This window comes from Coregonus clupeaformis, chromosome 12, assembly GCF_020615455.1.
Source record: "Coregonus clupeaformis isolate EN_2021a chromosome 12, ASM2061545v1, whole genome shotgun sequence".
In the NCBI taxonomy this organism is placed as follows: domain Eukaryota; kingdom Metazoa; phylum Chordata; class Actinopteri; order Salmoniformes; family Salmonidae; genus Coregonus; species Coregonus clupeaformis.
Window position 1 is genome coordinate 48084160 of NC_059203.1, and position 18242 is coordinate 48102401.

At 43.1% G+C, this 18242-nt stretch overlaps 1 protein-coding gene across 3 annotated transcripts in view; it reads right to left on the reverse strand.

Annotated features, from left to right (window-relative positions):
• cacna2d2a (calcium channel, voltage-dependent, alpha 2/delta subunit 2a) overlaps positions 1-16605 on the reverse strand; it is a 237646-nt gene extending 221041 nt beyond the window's left edge. For all 3 annotated transcript variants that reach the window (XM_041892774.2, XM_041892773.2, XM_041892775.2), the window contains exons 1-2: positions 16166-16605; positions 9759-9840 (exon numbers count right to left, since the gene is read on the reverse strand). In XM_041892774.2, coding sequence (XP_041748708.1) covers positions 9759-9840; positions 16166-16281 — 198 coding nt within the window. In that variant the 5' untranslated portion in view covers positions 16282-16605. The remainder of the gene's footprint in view (positions 1-9758; positions 9841-16165) is intronic.
• Between the last annotated feature and the right edge of the window lie 1637 nt (positions 16606-18242).

Here is an 18242-nt window from a genome sequence, read left to right on the forward strand (position 1 = left end):
CATTTGAGACAGATTATTGGAAAGTGCTGGAGTCAGCGATAGTGAGTAATCCACCAGCACGTTATAGATATCTCTGTTTATGAGGGTCGACTTGAGCCTCCACCTACAGAACAGGCTGCTGTTTGGAAGCAAATATTTGGGGGGGCAAAAGCATAATTGAAATCACCATTCACAATAACGTAAATATAACACATGAACTGAAGAAATTTGCCGCACAACCATCCTTCACAGACAAACCCAGAAATGGCAGGAACACAGACACACACGTACAAACTGGCTTGACTGGAGGCAATGACGTTTGTGTTAGGCCCAGATAAACCTGCAGCACAGCATGGGGTCTCAGAGCTGCCTGATCCAGCACCAGTGACCACACACTCACACAGAGCATGTGAGAGAGAGGAAATATACCATCATTCAATGTATCCTCTATGTATTTGTGACCAACTCGTTTTGCTCAAAGGATCAGTGAATCTAAAGTGTTTTAATTTGAGTTCTCTCTTATCATGGTCTTCCCACACACATTCCCCTAGCCTTGATACTGGAGCTCAGTGTTTCAGACTCACAGACACAGGAGGAGAGACCTCAGGATCAGCCCAGTCTGCCATTCCCAGGCTTCATTCCCTAACCATGGGGAAGAGAGGAGGGGAGAGGAATGGAGAGAGGAGAGAGGAATGGAGAGAGGAGGAGAGAGGAATGGAGAGAGGAGGGGAGAGGAATGGAGAGAGGAGGGGAGAGGAATGGAGAGAGGAGGAGAGAGAAAATAGAGAAGATATAGAGGTAGAGAGACAGTATGTCAAGAATGATATTGGTACCGTGCCAGTGTGTATGGAGTTAAGGATGGAGATAAGAAGAGGTAGGACGGTAGAGAGGCACAGCAGCGGATGTGGTATAGTATTGGTACCGTGCCAGTGTTTGGGGTTCAGGAGCCTTCATGTGTATGAGGCTAAATTATTAATGCTGATTAGGCCCTCCTCATTGAAATGAATTAAGAGCCCAACATACAGTATGTTACAGTGCTTTAGCATTTAAGAGGCTCTTTAGAAGAGGGGGTGAACAAATAGCCATAACTCTGTGTGTGTGTGTGTGTGTGTGTGTGTGTGTGTGTGTGTGTGTGTGTGTGTGTGTGTGTGTGTGTGTGTGTTTCTAGAGTTACTGTACTCCAGCACATGATGACAGCGTGTGGGTGTAATCCTACTGTATGCTTATCAAACAGGTCTGACTAAGCCTGAGGATATGAAAGGAATGCCAGTGTCCACCACAGCAGAGCAGCATCTCTCAGAACATATCACAAACACAGCAATGATGATTATAATGAGGCAAAGAAACAGAATAGATCCATCCTTCCTCATTAGATGCTCTCTGTCTCTCTCTCAAATCATACATTTCCAATTCTGTCTCTATAAATATGCCCACATTCTCCAAATGTCTGTTCTTGCTGTCAAATCATCCATCTATCCCCTCACACAAATACCCTCCTATTCTAAAAACAACGACCCTCTCTCTCATTTATCAGTCTACCCCTTCTTTCTAAACCACCACCTTATCTTTCAAAACCGCCAATATCTCCCCTCCATCTTCTCTCTCTCACCAAGCACATCCTCTCTACCCGTTCTCTCTCACTAAATACCCACAATCTCTCTGCTTGAAAATCTCAACCAAGAGGAACAGAATATACCACATTAAATTCAACCTCCTCCCTTCACTCTCTCAGCGTAAGACAAACGAAAAAATAATTTGCAGACTCTTTACTGTTGTTTTTTTTACTCTGAAAATAAACTGCGCATGAAGAGGAAGGGGGCGCGAAGGGAGACAATCTTGTTACCAGCCGGCATAGCCCTGGGAAGATTTCTATCAGACACACGTATAGAGAGAGGCATCCATTTAGAAAATGGCTTTTCTAGGCATGCTGGGCCATTTAACACACCCTGTGACGACTCCTGTTTGGGGCCGTGATAAATGTTCTTTCACACCAACTCACTACCGCGAATGCACACACTCCTTACGCCTTGATCACACCGACAGCGTCATTGCATTTTGGTACACCAGAAGTACATTCATTTCCAATGGAACGCTGCGTTTGCCTTGCAGCATTGCGTTGCAGAGGCAGTTGCAGTGCATTCTATGTGGTGCATATGTTGGATTTATCAAACGTATGCGTCAAACTGTATGCATAGACGGCTTGATAGAAATGGTAGCAGAAGGTGAATGTTGAACTTTTGTTGCACACATATCCAGATGATGCTGTGTACCATTTTGCATCATTTTGCGCAATGATGCTGTCTGTATGATCAAGGCTTTAACGCTTTGAACACACAGAACGCACTGCAACTGTCACTGCAACGCAATGCTGCAAGGCAAACACAGCATTCCATTGGAAATGAATGTACTTCTGGTGTACCAAAACGCCAGAACGCAGACGGTGTGTTCGAAGCTTAAGGCCAATCCAGACACTACGGAGACGGAGGGTATGGAGCATAGCGCAGTTTTGCAATGTCGTTTTTCGTCACAAAAGGGGTGGCTCCTTGTAATATGCTCCGTCATTCGACACAGGTTTTTTGTACCTGGAAATTGAGCCCCGACGGATCATTCCTTGCCAAGACTGAGGGGCAGTATTGAGTGAGTTTTACAACGGAAGTCCGCCCTTGTGTGTACATCACATCTTTTCCAGTATCTCTTCTGGTATAAACTTGGAAAAGATGGACGTACTGCTATTTCGCCTCTACGACTTGCTATTCTACTTGCAAGCTTCCTTTTTCGTGCTTATTTTTCGAGATTTGCTACATGTCTATATCGCCTGTTCAGTTTTGAGGAGCGTCTGTGTGAGCTGGTGAGACAATACGAGAACCTCTACAATCCTTTGATGCGGTTGTATTTCGGACAAACACGCAAAATACAACAGCTGGAGGGAAATATCACGAAATTCGAACACCAATACTGATATAAAAAAAAACATGGAGGAAGATTCGGGACCGGTATGTTCGAAATCTGAAAAAGGTGAAGGAGACGAGGAGTAGGGCTGCTGCCGGTGTGTTCTCCACCAATTGTCCAAAAACTGGATTGGTTTCGTGTTTACGTGAAACATTGTCAGACAAACACCAATATGTCAGATATGGTATGTACTCTTGTCCATGTGTACAGTGTGTGTGTTTGTGATCGTATGTTTAGCAGACCAAGTTAGAACTTGTGAAATCAGCTCTTTTCTGAATGGGAGAAATTGTGAGTGGGAAATATTCAGTGCCTGTGTTGTTGTAATACTGATTAGCAGGGCTAGTTCAAACATCTGAAATCAGGCACTGTGGTGTGTGTGTGCTAATTAGATTGAGATGTATTTTAACTCAAAGGAGCCCATGGAGATGTATTCTAATGTATTTGCCATCTGCTTGTAAGGGTTGGAGGGGGGTGGTGTTTTGGACAGCCCAGAGACCCGAGGGCCCAGAAACCGCAACATTTTATATTTGACGGTAGTTTATGGTTGTCGTGTAGTTTTTGTTCTCCCTGTTCCATGTCACGATTCTAATTTGCATGATTTATGTTACGGGTCTCTTCTCCATCCACCCTAGACGTTTAAAGCCACGGGGTTCGTAACACCAGCAAAGGCCGTCTACCACGTCATGGTACCATGGATGGTGTCTATTCGTCCTGATCAATGTCTCCCGTTTGTCAGGAACATGACAATGTACTTTCACAGGACCATCGTTCAGTACTGTGTGTCCGCTCTCGAGTGAGACAGAGCCCTCCGTCTCACCCCAAAAACTGTTATGTTTTTTGTTTTTTTTTATGTTCAGGTGGTAATTTACTGGTGTTTACTTTGTGTTTCTTCTATTATTTCCCCTTTCACTTTTCACCTGTGTATTACATTGTATTTTACTCTTATGATCGTAAATAAATATCTAAAAGGTCTGCAAATGTCTTTGTCTGGTTATTTGTACTTTCGGCAGAAATGATTACTGTTCTGAATTAGTCACTCAGTAAATTTGTACTGCTTCGTACATGAGCTATACTGATGAGGTCAATGTCTCAAGGGTCTGTCCTTATTGTCTACAGCAGTAAGGACCATGTACCAAAGCAGGAAGGTCTCCATTGAAAGGCCTCTACACATGACCATGTACGACCTCGTGTTATGTTGATTAGGTAAATTACTCGAGGGTCTAACATTAGTCTACAGCTGGACAGCCATTCATTGAAAGCCCACTACACATAACACAAGGTTAGGTTTGTCAAACATATATGACAAACTAAAACAACACAAGGATGACGTGACTGTCATTATGGTAGTCTTTCTGATTTGTAAAGTGTGAATAAGAAAAACAGCAAAATCCAAAACAGCAAAACCAAGTGTGTAGCTCAAAATATGACATATAAACAGTCATCAACCAGAGGAAGAGAACATACACTATATCTACAAAAGTATATGGACACCCCTTAAAATCAGTGGATTCTGCTATTTCAGCCACACCTGTTGCTGACATGTGTATAAAATCCGGCACAAAGCCATGCAATCTCCATAGACAAACATTGGCAGTAGAATGGCCTTACTGAAGAGCTCAGTGACTTTCAACATGGCAACATGGCAACAATTTCTGCCCTGCTAGAGCTGCTCCGGTCAACTGTTATTGTGAAGTGGAAACGTCTAGGAGCAACAACGGCTCAGCCGCGAAGTGGTAGGCCACACAAGCTCACCGAACGGGATCGCCAAGTGCTGAAGCACGTAGTGCGTAAAAATAATCTGTCCTCGGTTGCAACACTCACTACCGAGTTCCAAATCACGCTTTACCATCTGGCAGTCCAACGGACGCTAGCAGAACGGTACCTGCCCCAATGCATAGTGCCAACTGTAAAGTTTGGTGGAGGAGGAATAATGGTCTGGGACTGTTTTTCATGGTTCGGGCTAGGCCCCTTAGTTCCAGTGAAGGGAAATCTTAACGCTACAGCATACAATGATATTCTAGACGATTCTGTGCTTCCAGCTTTGTGGCAACAGTTTTTGGGGAAGGCCCTTTCCTGTTTCAGCATCACAATGCCCCCATGCACAAAGCAAGTTCCATACCCGTGTGGAAGAACTTGACTGGCCTGCACAGAGCCCTGACCTCAACCCCATCAAATACCTTTGGGATGAATTGGAATGCCGACTGTGAGCCAGGCCTAATTGCCCAACATCAGTGTCCGACCTCACTAATGCTCTTGTGGCTGAATGGAAGCAAGTCCCCACAGCAATGTAGTGGAAAGCCTTCCCAGAAGAGTGGAGACTGTTATAGCAGCAAAGGGGGGACCATCTCCATATTAATGCCCATGATTTTGAAATGAGATGTTCGACGAGCAGGTGTCCACATACTTTTCATCATGTAGTGTATGTGTGCACGTTTTCCAAACCACACTCCAACATTTCAACATTTATTGTAGGGTGCCACGCGTGATAGCAGCATTCTGAAAAGACACTTGACCAGCTGGTGTGAGGCAGTATAATATAATAATATAATATGCCATTTAGCAGACGCTTTTATCCAAAGCGATTTTTGTGTATGGGTGGTCCCGGGGATCGAACCCACTACCTTGGCGTTACAAGCGCCGTGCTCTACCAGCTGAGCTACAGAGGACCAGTAGTCCTTGAGGTTGTTGGGCACGTCTAGAGCAACTCTGGTTGCCCTGTCTGCCGACATGTTCCTTGTGTCCAGGAAGCTGGTGTCCCCTTGTACCACCTGTCTCCACTCTCCTGGACGCAGGTCCCCAGTGGGTGTGGAGTGGTCAACAAACGTGGGGTGGATGTACCGTGTTGATGACTCTGTGTAGTCAGTGTCTGAAGTATCTGTGGTGCAAATGTCTTTGTGGAGGGCCACACAGGCCTTAAAAATGGTCTCAGCTTTCTCTGGGGCAACTTCAAGGGCTCGTCCCAGGATCCTCCATCTTGCAGCAAGGATCCCAAAGGATCATTTGTTTTTCAACAGGACAATGACCCAACACACCTCCAGGCTGTGTAAGGGCTATTTTACCATAGAGTGATGGAGTGATGGAGTGCTGCATCAGATGACCTGGCCTCCACAATCACCCGACCTCGACCCAATTGAGATGGTTTGGGATGAGTTGGACTGCAGAGTGAAGGAAAAGCAGCCAACAAGTGCTCAGCATATGTGGGAACTCCTTCAAGACTGTTGAAATAGCATTCCAGGTGAAGCTGGTTGAGAGAATGCCAAGAGTGTGCAAAGCTGTCATCAAGGCAAAGGGTGATATAAAATATAAAATAAGTTTTGATTTGTTTAACACTTTTTTGGTTACTACAGTCGTGGTCAAACGTTTTGAGAATGACACAAATACTAATTTTCACAAAGTCTGCTGCCTCAGTTTTGATGATGGCAATTTGCATATACTCCAGAATGTCATGAAGAGTGATCAGATGAATTGCAATTAATTGCAAAGTCCCTCTTCGCCATGAAAATGAACTTAATCCCCAAAAAACATTTCCACTGCATTTCAGCCCTGCCACAAAAGGACCAGCTGCCATCATGTCAGTGATTCTCTTGTTAACACAGGTGAGAGTGTTGACGAGGACAAGGCTGGAGATCACTCTGTCATGCTGATTGAGTTAGAATAACAGACTGGAAGCTTTAAAAGGAGGGTGGTGCTTGAAATCATTGTTCTTCCTCTGTTAACCATGGTTACCTGCAAGGAAACACGTGCCGTCATCATTGCTTTGCACAAAAAGGGCTTCACAGGCAAAGATATTGCTGCTAGTAAGATTGCACCTAAATCAACCATTTATCGGATCATCAAGAACTTATAGGAGAGAGGTTCAATTGTTGTGAAGAAGGCGTCAGGGCGCCCAAGAAAGTCCAGCAAGCGCCAGGACCGTCTCCTAAAGTTGATTCAGCTGCGGGATCGGGGCACCACCAGTGCAGAGCTTGCTCAGGAATGGCAGCAGGCAGGTGTGAGTGCATCTGCACGCACAGTGAGGCGAAGACTTTTGGAGGATGGCCTGGTGTCAAGAAGGGCAACAAAGAAGCCACTTCTCTCCAGGAAAACATCAGGGACAGACTGATATTCTGCAAAAGGTACAGGGATTGGACTGCTGAGGACTGGGGTAAAGTCATTTTCTCTGATGAATCCCCTTTCCGATTGTTTGGGGCATCCGGAAAACACCTTGTCCGGAGAAGACAAGGTGAGCGCTACCATCAGTCCTGTGTCATGCCAACAGTAAAGCATCCTGAGACCATTCATGTGTGGGGTTGCTTCTCAGCCAAGGGAGTGGGCTCACTCACATTTTTGCCTAAGAACACAGCCATGAATAAAGAATGGTACCAACACATCCTCCGAGAGCAACTTCTCCCAACCATCCAAGAACAGTTTGGTGACGAACAATGCCTTTTCCAGCATGATGGAGCACCTTGCCATAAGGCAAAAGTGATAAATAAGTGGCTCGGGGAACAAAACATCGACATTTTGGGTCCATGGCCAGGAAACTCCCCAGACCTTAATCCGATTGAGAACTTGTGGTTGATCCTCAAGAGGCGGGTGGACAAACAAAAACCCACAAATTCTGACAAACTCCAAGCATTGATTATGCAAGAATGGGCTGCCATCAGTCAGGATGTGGCCCAGAAGTTAATTGACAGCATGCCAGGGCGGATTGCAGAGGTCTTGAAAAAGAAGGTTCAACACTGCAAATATTGACTCTTTGCATAAACTTAATGTAATTCTAAAAAAAGCCTTTGACACTTATGGAATGCATGTAATTATACTTCAGTATACCATAGTAACATCTGACAAAAATATCTAAAAACACTGAAGCAGCGAACTTTGTGAAGACCAATACTTGTGTCATTCTCAAAACTTTTGACCACGACTGTACATGATTCCATATGTGTTATTTCATTGTTTTGATGTCTTCACTATTATTATACAATGTAGAAAATAGTAAAAATAAAGAAAAACCGTTGAATGAGTAGGTGTTCTAAAACTTTTGACCGGTAGTGTACAACTTGGAGTCCACTTGTGGTAAATTAAATTGATTGGACATGATTTTTATAGAAGGTCCCACAGTTGACAGTGCATGTCAGAGTAAAAACCAAGCCATGAGGTCGAAGGAATTGTCCGTAGAGCTCCGAGACAGGATTGTGTCGAGGCACAGATCTGGGGAAGGGTACCAAAACATTTCTGCAGCATTGAAGGTCCCCAGGAACACAGAAGTTTGGAACCATCAAGACTCTTCCTAGAGCTGGCCGTCTGGCCAAACTGAGCAATCGAGGGAGAAGGGCCGTAACAAAAACATCCCCATGCCAACCGCAACCATGGCAACAACCATCATCACTGCTCCGCCCACCCAAACACTGACCCAAACCCTTTAACCACCACTAGCACTGTCACCAACTGTCACCTACACTCGTTATTGTCAATTACACTACCATATTAACACCCCAGCCATCACACTCACCATGGCAACGATTACCATCACCACAGCCATAGGCACTATTGTGGTTGGCTGAATCATCATAGTCAGCCATATAGCAATAATGAAGCATTAGATCGAGGTCCATTTCCAGACCTGGAAGCACAGTGAACATGCACACTGCCTCTGTGTAGAAACAGGATGAAACTCTGTCAATCTAACACGGCCAAACCATCTGCTGCTCTAGTGTCACACACACAATGATAGAGCAACAGAAACAGGAGCCCAGATGTGTGGAGTCGCTAGAGTGAACAGTTTGGTGACGAACTGGGCTCCTGAGTGGCGCAGTGGTCTAAGGCACTGCATCGCAGTGCTAACTGTGCCACTAGAGATCCTGGTTCGAATCCAGGCTCTGTCGCAGCCGGCCGCGACCGGGAGACTCATGGGCGGCGCACAATTGGCCCAGGGTAGGGGAGGGAATGGCCGGCAGGGATGTAGCTCAGTTGATAGAGCATGGCGTTTGCAACGCCAGGGTTGTGGGTTCAATTCCCACGGGGGACCAGTATAAATAAATATGTATTCACTAACTGTAAGTCGCTCTGGATAAGAGCGTCTACTAAAATGTAAATGTAGAGTGCATAGACACACTGCTGGTTTTACGCTTCCATTTGGCCCACAAACAATACAATAGTAAGCCTAGCTTCAGAGAGAGACAGAGAGAGAGAGAGAGAGAAGACAGACAGACAGTTTAACTGCAGTCATGCATGGGATCAGGTAATATGTTGAGTTCAGTGGTGGAAAAAGTACCCAATTGTCATACTTGAGTAAAAGTAAAGATACCTTAATAGAAAATTACTCAAGTAAATGTGAAAGTCACCCAGTAAAATACTACAAGAGTAAAAGTCTAAAAGTATTTGGTTTTAAATATACTTAAGTATCAAAAGTAAATTTAATTGCTAAAATATACTTAAGTATCAAAAGAAAAAGTAAAAGTATAAATAATTTCAAATTCCTTATATTAATCAAACCAGATTTACGGATAGCCAGGGGCACGCTCCAACACTCAGACATCATTTACAAACGAAGCATGTGTTTAGTGAATCTGCTAGATCAGAGGCAGTAGGGATGACCAGGGATGTTCTCTTGTTAAGTGTGTGAATCAGACAATGTTCCTGTCCTGCTAAGCATTCAAAATGTAATGAGTACTTTTCGGTGTCAGGGAAAATGTATGGAGTAAAAAGTACATTATTTTCTTTAGGAATGTAGTGAAGTAAAAGTAAAAGTTGTCAAAAATGTAAATAGCAAAGTAAAGTACAGATACCCCAAAAAACGACTTCAGTAGTATTTTTTAAGTATTTTTACTTAAGTTCCCAGTACTTACCCCTTTCATCTGCTGGGTTCCAGTGACCAGTTGCAGAGTCTTCTCCAGCTCCTTCTCAATGCGGCCTGCCCAATGCATCATTCTGAGGGAACAAATACACACAGCTGTAACATTAATATACAGAAGCTTATCACAATTATTATGAGTTGGGTAGGGCTAAAGAAAGTCAATTCCCTTCCCTTGTTAAACCTCAAGTGATGTATATAACTGCATGTGATATGTGTGTGTTTGTGTGTTTATCTGTCTGTTTGTCTGTGTCTGTCCGTCATTCCATCCATCCGTCACCCACTCCCCTCCTTCCCTGTCTTTTTTTTTTTATCTCCTAACGTCCGTTTTATTCATCAACATCCCGCCAGCCACCACTCATCCCTGGGGTTCCGGTTGGACAGAGCGGGAGCGTGTTGGCTGGGCCTCGATCAGCAGCAGGGCTGTAATAAAAAAGCTTCCCATCTGACAGAAGTGCCCAATAAGCAGGAGACGCTCTCAGTGGATGGAGCCAAGTCTGGAATTAAGAGATCAAATGTCTGGAGCTCATCAGTGTATATCTCCCACCAAGGCTACAAATGACTTAATGGATCAAGATGTTCAAAAGCTGCTGTTCGATCAGCAAGAGTTACCAACTTAGAGTGGAGTCCTTACCCACCCAGGCATCACCCAGATAGAAATACGTCATAATTACACTAACATACATGAAAAAATAATAGTAATGAATAATAATAATAATAATAATAATAATAATAATAATAACAATAATAATAACAATAATAATAATAACTAAGTCATGTACAAATGTTAAGGAAGAGTAACAAAACATTCTGCAAAAATGAAACTGTACCCTTTCTTCTGTCTTCTTTTTGTGATTGTGTTTTGACAAGACGGTAGCAGCCGACTCTGAGCCACACAGCCTTTCAGTTCAGACACACCAGACAGGGCTGATAGCTAATCACTCACATCAACAGCACAACACTGTCATTTGTCTCTTAATAATAAGACAAAAATAAATGTCAGCGTTAAATGTCAGATTCTTTTGAAAGAAAAGACAGATCTATTAACCAATACCAATTTGCCAAGATGTGACAGAGAGACCTGGAACCACTGAGTATAGTTCACAGTACATCATATCTGTAACCAGGACCACTGACAGGAATCAGATAAGACATAGGCCTCTGTGAGTGTAGAGCAAGCACTGGTTCAAATATTACTCACATAGAATAATGTGTATTGACTGTGTTTATAAGGGGGATATAGAGAATAAGAGAGGACAAGAGGAGCGCCTCTAAACGGATTGCATAAGGCAGGATTGCTGAAGAAAGCTCGCTGACTATGAAAAGGTCACCTAGCAATGAAGTGAAAACAGCGACCACAGCGGAGCAGAATGCATTGATGCTAACAGCTAGTGACAATACCTCTGTCCCCAAGCTAAACACACTCCTTACACAACTTGACTAGTCACCTATGCATAAATGCACACACACACTTGCACATTGACAGACACAACCAAGTTGTATACACATACATACTGCATTAAAACACACACACACAAACACAAAATTGGGGGTGAACTATCCTTTTACACAGTAAATATTGCTGGATTGACCTACAGTGAGGGAAAAAAGTATTTGATCCCCTGCTGATTTTGTACGTTTGCCCACTGACAAAGACATGATCAGTCTATCATTTTAATGGTAGGTTTATTTGAACAGTGAGAGACAGAATAACAACAAAACAATCCAGAAAAACACATGTCAAAAATATTATACATTTATTTGCATTTTAATGAGGGAAATAAGTATTTGACCCCTCTGCAAAACATGACTTAGTACTTGGTGGCAAAACCCTTGTTGGCAATCACAGAGGTCAGACGTTTCTTGTAGTTGGCCACCAGGTTTGCACACATCTCAGGAGGGATTTTGTCCAACTCCTCTTTGCAGATCTTCTCCAAGTCATTAAGGTTTCAAGGCTGACGTTTGGCAACTCGAACCTTCAGCTCCCTCCACAGATTTTCTATGGGATTAAGGTCTGGAGACTGGCTAGGCCACTCCAGGACCTTAATGTGCATCTTCTTGAGCCACTCCTTTGTTGCCTTGGCCGTGTGTTTTGGGTCATTGTCATGCTGGAATACCCATCCACAAACCATTTTCAATGCCCTGGCTGAGGGAAGGAGGTTCTCACCCAAGATTTGACGGTACATGGCCCCGTCCATCGTCCCTTTGATGCGGTGAAGTTGTCCTGTCCTCTTAGCAGAAAAACACCCCCAAAGCATAATGTTTCCACCTCCATGTTTGACGGTGGGGATGGTGTTCTTGGGGTCATAGGCAGCATTCCTCCTCCAAACACGGTGAGTTGAGTTGATGGCAAAGAGCTCGATTTCGGTCTCATCTGACCACAACACTTTCACCCAGTTCTCCTCTGAATCATTCAGATGTTCATTGGCAAACTTCAGACGGGCCTGTATATGTGCTTTCTTGAGCAGGGGGACCTTGCGGGCGCTGCAGGATTTCAGTCCTTCACGGCGTAGTGTGTTACCAATTGTTTTCTTGGTGACTATGGTCCCAGCTGCCTTGAGATCATTGACAAGATCCTCCCGTGTAGTTCTGGGCTGATTCCTCACCATTCTCATGATCATTGCAACTCCACGAGGTGAGACCTTGCATGGAGCCCCAGGCTGAGGGAGATTGACAGTTATTTTATGTTTCTTCCATTTGCGAATAATCGCACCAACTGTTGTCACCTTCTCACCAAGCTGCTTGGTGATGGTCTTGTAGCCCATTCCAGCCTTGTGTAGGTCTACAATCTTGTCCCTGACATCCTTGGAGAGCTCTTTGGTCTTGGCCATGGTGGAGAGTTTGGAATCTGATTGATTGATTGCTTCTGTGGACAGGTGTCTTTTATACAGGTAACAAGTTGAGATTAGAAGCACTCCCTTTAAGAGTGTGCTCCTAATCTCAGCTCGTTACCTGTATAAAAGACACCTGGGAGCCAGAAATCTTTCTGATTGAGAGGGGGTCAAATACTTATTTCCCTCATTAAAATGAAAATCAATTTATAACATTTTTGACATGCGTTTGTCTGGATTTTGTTGTTGTTATTCTCTCTCTCACTGTTCAAATAAACCTACCATTAAAATTATAGACTGATCATGTCTTTGTCAGTGGGCAAACGTACAAAATCAGCAGGGGATCAAATACTTTTTTCCCTCACTGTACTGACTCTGAACAAGTGACCTCAAAAGGTAAGCGCTCAGGCTAAGGCTGATTTATCTCATGTTTAAGCTAAGCCAATGTTGACCTTACTTTGGGCTGTTGGATATTAGTTTAAAGTTTTACGTTTTTTAATGTCAGGTGCAGAAGACTTCTTGCAAGCTCTAAACCCAACAATGCAGTAATCAATATCAATGTAGTAGCCTACTAAAAATAACTTAAGGTATTGTTTGAGGGATGTTGGTAGAGCATGGCGTTTGCAACGCCAGGGTTGTAGGTTCGATTCCCACGGGGGGCCAGTATAAAAAATATAATGTATGCACTCACTAACTGTAAGTTGCTCTGGATAAGAGCATCTGCTAAATGACTAAAATGTAAATGTAAATGTTTGTATTACATCCAAAAGTGTATTTTAAATATCACTATGTGTATGAACCTAGAATAATTAATTAGGTTACATAATATGTGCATGAATAGGTCCAAAAGTAGGTGTACAACTCCATAAAATATCGTTCAGCGAGTTTGGGACATTCATTGGGTCTGTCATCCAAGACTATCTCAGGCCGAATTGAAATGTGTTTAATATCAACCCTATAGCTCTTCGGTCAAGCTCCATCACAATGTTTAATCAATGGATCTCTAAACCAAAGTCATTTCTAGTGAAGTGAAGCATTGAAAAATCATCCATATTCGAAGTTGGACTATTTTCATACGTTTATGAAAGTAAATGTTAGTGAAATTGCATATAATTTTATGCACAATATTGCAAGATAAAGTGTACATCATTTACCGCGAGATGATTGTGTAAGGTCCAATCCACCTCCAATGATATGGAGTTTTCTTCAACGTGATTTCTTTTTCATCAAATGGACAGTAGACCTACTGTAATTGGCCAATAACCTGATGTTCAGCACACACATACACATATACACACACACCAACGACAACACCCATCCACCGGGGTGTCACCCTTTCCTCTGGATTGACTTTATCCAATGTCACATTGTACATTTCTTTTCAGTGTTGTTCACTATGTTCACCTCGAGGACTCTTTTCATTAGTACTACTTTAGTTCCAGTTTACATAATTTTTTCCAGTTACCTGGCACGTCTGTGTAAGAACTGCAGCGAATTGTGATTGACCTTGCCAGTCTTAATAGTCTCTAAAAAAAAATAACTTAGTTACTTATCCAAACAACTAGCGGCCTTATAAAATGTCAATATGGGTCGACTCGGTCTAGAAATTAAATGTAGCCTATGCGTACATTTTAGAAATTAGGCTATCACGTCAATAACAATATTATTACACATGTCTTTTTAGACTATTCACACAAGACAATAATTATTAGTAAACGTTTACATTTATTTGGGCCGGATAGCCTAAAACAGTTATATCGAGAAAATATTTACACACAGTTGTCTCTGTGAGAATCGCCGTCATAAATCCTGCAATGGTCCACTCCATAGATCGCAGCTACAAACATAGCCTCCGAAGCAGGGCCCGCTAGCCAGATAACAATTGCCCATATACACAGTCAGTAGCCTAACATGTCATAGGCTACTAATGTCCAACTAAGAGTGGTGTAGCCTAAAGCATGAGTTTGAATTATGCATGTTTTTATTAGTCTATTAAAATTACGTCATCCTGTGCGTGATTGTGTAGCCAGAGCGCAAAGTATTGTTTTCTTATTTTACAAACGATGCATTGGAAGAGGAGGGAATATATGTGGAATTATAGAGTAGGGTAAGGAATGAACCTGAGGAGGAACGTTCCCAAATTATACAATCCTGTTGCTTGTTGGGGTTTTTTAATCCCTGAAGCAAAATCGAAAGCAACAGTATAAGGCTCCAGAATCAGACAACCTTCACTGACACAAGAGATGTAGAAAAAGTTCCAAGCATGTTTTAATCAGACAACCTTTAAGTACACAAGAGATGCAGAAAAAGTTCCAAGAATGTTTTAGGCTACACATTGATTGAATCACAAAATGAAAAACAATATATAGGTTAATGCAATAAATGTCAGAATAACATTTCAAATAGCGTTGGGAATAACGGGCCCTATAATGCTTATTAATAGGCTATAGGCCTACGCCTGGGGCCCTATTTCCTTATGCATATCGTTGAGCCTATTCTCGTTCCGACTTACATAGCCTATTGCTGCCTACAATAAAATACTGTCAACTAAGAAATATTTTATTTACACAATTTTATTAAATATAATCAAGAAAAACTAGCTGAAACTTGATGCACACGAAGGTGAATAGCTTATACTGAACACATTGCAATGGAATGATTAGTCTAACTGTCAAACCAATTCTAATTAATAGGGCATATGCTTAAGATTATTTTTTAAATATTTAGGTCATATGTTTTCAAGCTATTAGGGTCGAGGAGAGAGATATAGGCCTATATATTCGTAAAATTCAATTGAAGAGTTCGTTCCCCTTCACACCCACCTGGTGAAATGCGCGTGCAGTGCCATGGCGCAACCGGAGGGCAAGATCTGGACATCCTCGCGGGCACTTTCCCTCCAGCTATAGGCTACCTCCGTCACGGAGGGTCATGGAATTTTGCTGCTTTAAATTTACTGAATCTTTTTTAAAAACCGTAGCATGGCTATAAAATCAGTCGAATTGCTTGGTAGTTAGGCTACTTTGATTGAGTTTTTGAAGGATTAGCATTGTGACTTGGTTAGATCGAAGCAGCTCGGCTATCACCTATGCGCCTTCTGAATGCTTTTGTCAACATTGTAGCATGTTTGACTATCCATTATGAACACAGCAGAAAATAAAAATACTAGGTGACTTGCACTGAGCAGAAATCTTATCTAATCCCAAGCCATGATCAATAATTGAATTCCCATGCTATTATGGCGAGCACCTGTGCCTTACCATTAGTAACCCATGCATCTATCCATGCACGCAACATCCCATTATCGACAATATATGGAAGGGCAGAAGCAGTAGATTAGACTATGGCTAGATTGTCATTGCTACAATAACATTCGTGCACGCTGATATATCTGTAACGTAGCTCACGCATGATTCGGAGATGGAAACTGCGTTGCTGTTTCAACATCAGAGACCGTTAGCATCGCGCGACTATCGCAACTTTTAGTAAACCTCACGGTTTGGGCCACCAGTCCCAGTTCTGCGCTCTCAGCAGTAACCCCGTTTCCATCTCACCCAAAATGTAGGCTACTTACGTGTAGTGTTGGGGAAAGCGGAGGCTCCCGGTTGCCGGCGAAGAGACGCTAATGATGAGGATAGTTTGGATTGAGAACAGACAGAAGATACCGTAGGACTGAGCGCAGATCGCCATTTTCCATTAAATATTCAAGAAACTGGGATAAATGGAATGGGGCCGTGAGAATAGTCTCTTATAGCCGAACTAAGAATAAACGCTGAGCTCCGGAAAGTGTATTGGTTGATAGCGAGGGCTCCTCAAGACCTCGTGCTGTGAAATCTCAATCTGAAACGTACAGAGTATTGGCAGCTGAAGACAGCGGATTCGAAGACTCACAGATGCATTGACGCTGCTGCCGCCGCTGGTGCTGCTGTGAATATTTGCGCACTCCTCCCTCTCCCTGCCTTGTACATTTGCTCCCCTCACTCGCTCTCCAATGTAACAAACGGACTGCGTGAACACAAGACGACACATTCGCGCCAATATTCCTACGCGACAGACGGGGGCGCGCGTCAGGCTCTCAGTCCTGTTCACCAAGCTCTCTCCTCTCGGATTTGGGAAACTCAAAGAGGATTATGAGCATAAAGGAACGAATGCTTTATTTTGGAAATTACAGGCATGGCTCTAGACAGGTAATACATTAACTTGAGAAATGTTCTGCTCTTTGTTGGAGTCAGAGTCTTTAGTAATATTTGTTGTGAAGGACAGGAGTCCTTGGAGACTGTACAGGCACCCTCAACAACCCCAAATATTTATTCTCTGGTTCTCAAACTCTAAAGCAGTGTCACTGCAGTGTTCCCCTGTGTTCCCTTGTGTCCTAACACATTTAACACAACATTATACTGCATGATTACTGACCCAGTAAAAATACAAGGCCATAGAAACAGACATATCCAGGTGCTCCAGATCCTATTGCCAGGCCAGCTCTGTCTGTCTATTCTGTCTATCTGTCTGTCTGCCTATCTGTCTCTGTTCTGTCTATCTGTCTCTCTCTATTCGGTCTGTCTCTCTGTCTATCTGTCTGTTCTGTCTCTGTTCTGTTCTGTCTATCTGTCTGTTCTGTCTCTGTTCTGTCTATCTGTCTATCTGTCTCTGTTCTGTCAGTCTGTCTGTCTGTCTGTCTGTATGTCTGTCTGTCTGTCTTCTCTCTGTCTGTCCATTTCCCAATCAAAGGAAAGGTTGAAGACAATCTGTCCCTGTGGCAGTCCCAAGGTGATCTGTATCTCTCTGCTCATCTCTGTATGTGGTGTGACCGGGTGTTTCCTCCTTCCTCTGTTGAACTTGGTTCAGTTGATCAGTTAGGGACAGCGCTCCACAGGGTTGCTGTGCTGTGCAGCAGCTCTGTCAGTCAATGACAGGTAGCCATGGAGACACAACTCAGTCAGAGATAAAATTCACACCTGAATGTAGGAGTGAGGACCTTTTGCTGTCATCTGCAATGCAACAATGTATCAGCTAAATATGGGTTTGTTTACCAAACCTTTAATGGACTATAGTTTTTGTTAGATTAACCAGGTAGCTCGCTCACTCCCCCTCGTCTAGAGCTTTTCTCTTCCACTAGTCTGATCCAGTCAGACAGTACCAGGGAGACATGCTGAGGACTGATTCATTATTCCCAATGGGACACCAGCCTTAATTTATACTCTGATGATGTATTAAAATCAGCACATTTCCCATCATAATATTAATGATACCAATATAAACAGCCATTGAATAAGTGATGAATGAGTCACACACCTAAACATAGAGCATTTCTGCTGACTCACAGCAGTCCTGATTTCTCCTTCCGCTCAAACGTACGCAAAGTCATCTCAAAGCACCTGGCCCACGGGGCCTAAGGAGAGAAAGATACATGCAACTGCCATTCAGAACCACTAATTGTGAGTCATTGCAAAGTATCTGACTCCATCACACAGAGATGTGTAGAGGGTTTAAAATATACAGCTTCATCATGACTACATCCTTACAGGGGAGCCTATGGACTGGAGGGAGAAGGATGTGACACACAGATACCCAGTGGTGGAAAAAGTACTCAATTGTCATACTTGAGTAAAAGTAAAGATACTTTAATAGAAAATTACTCAAGTAAAAGTGAA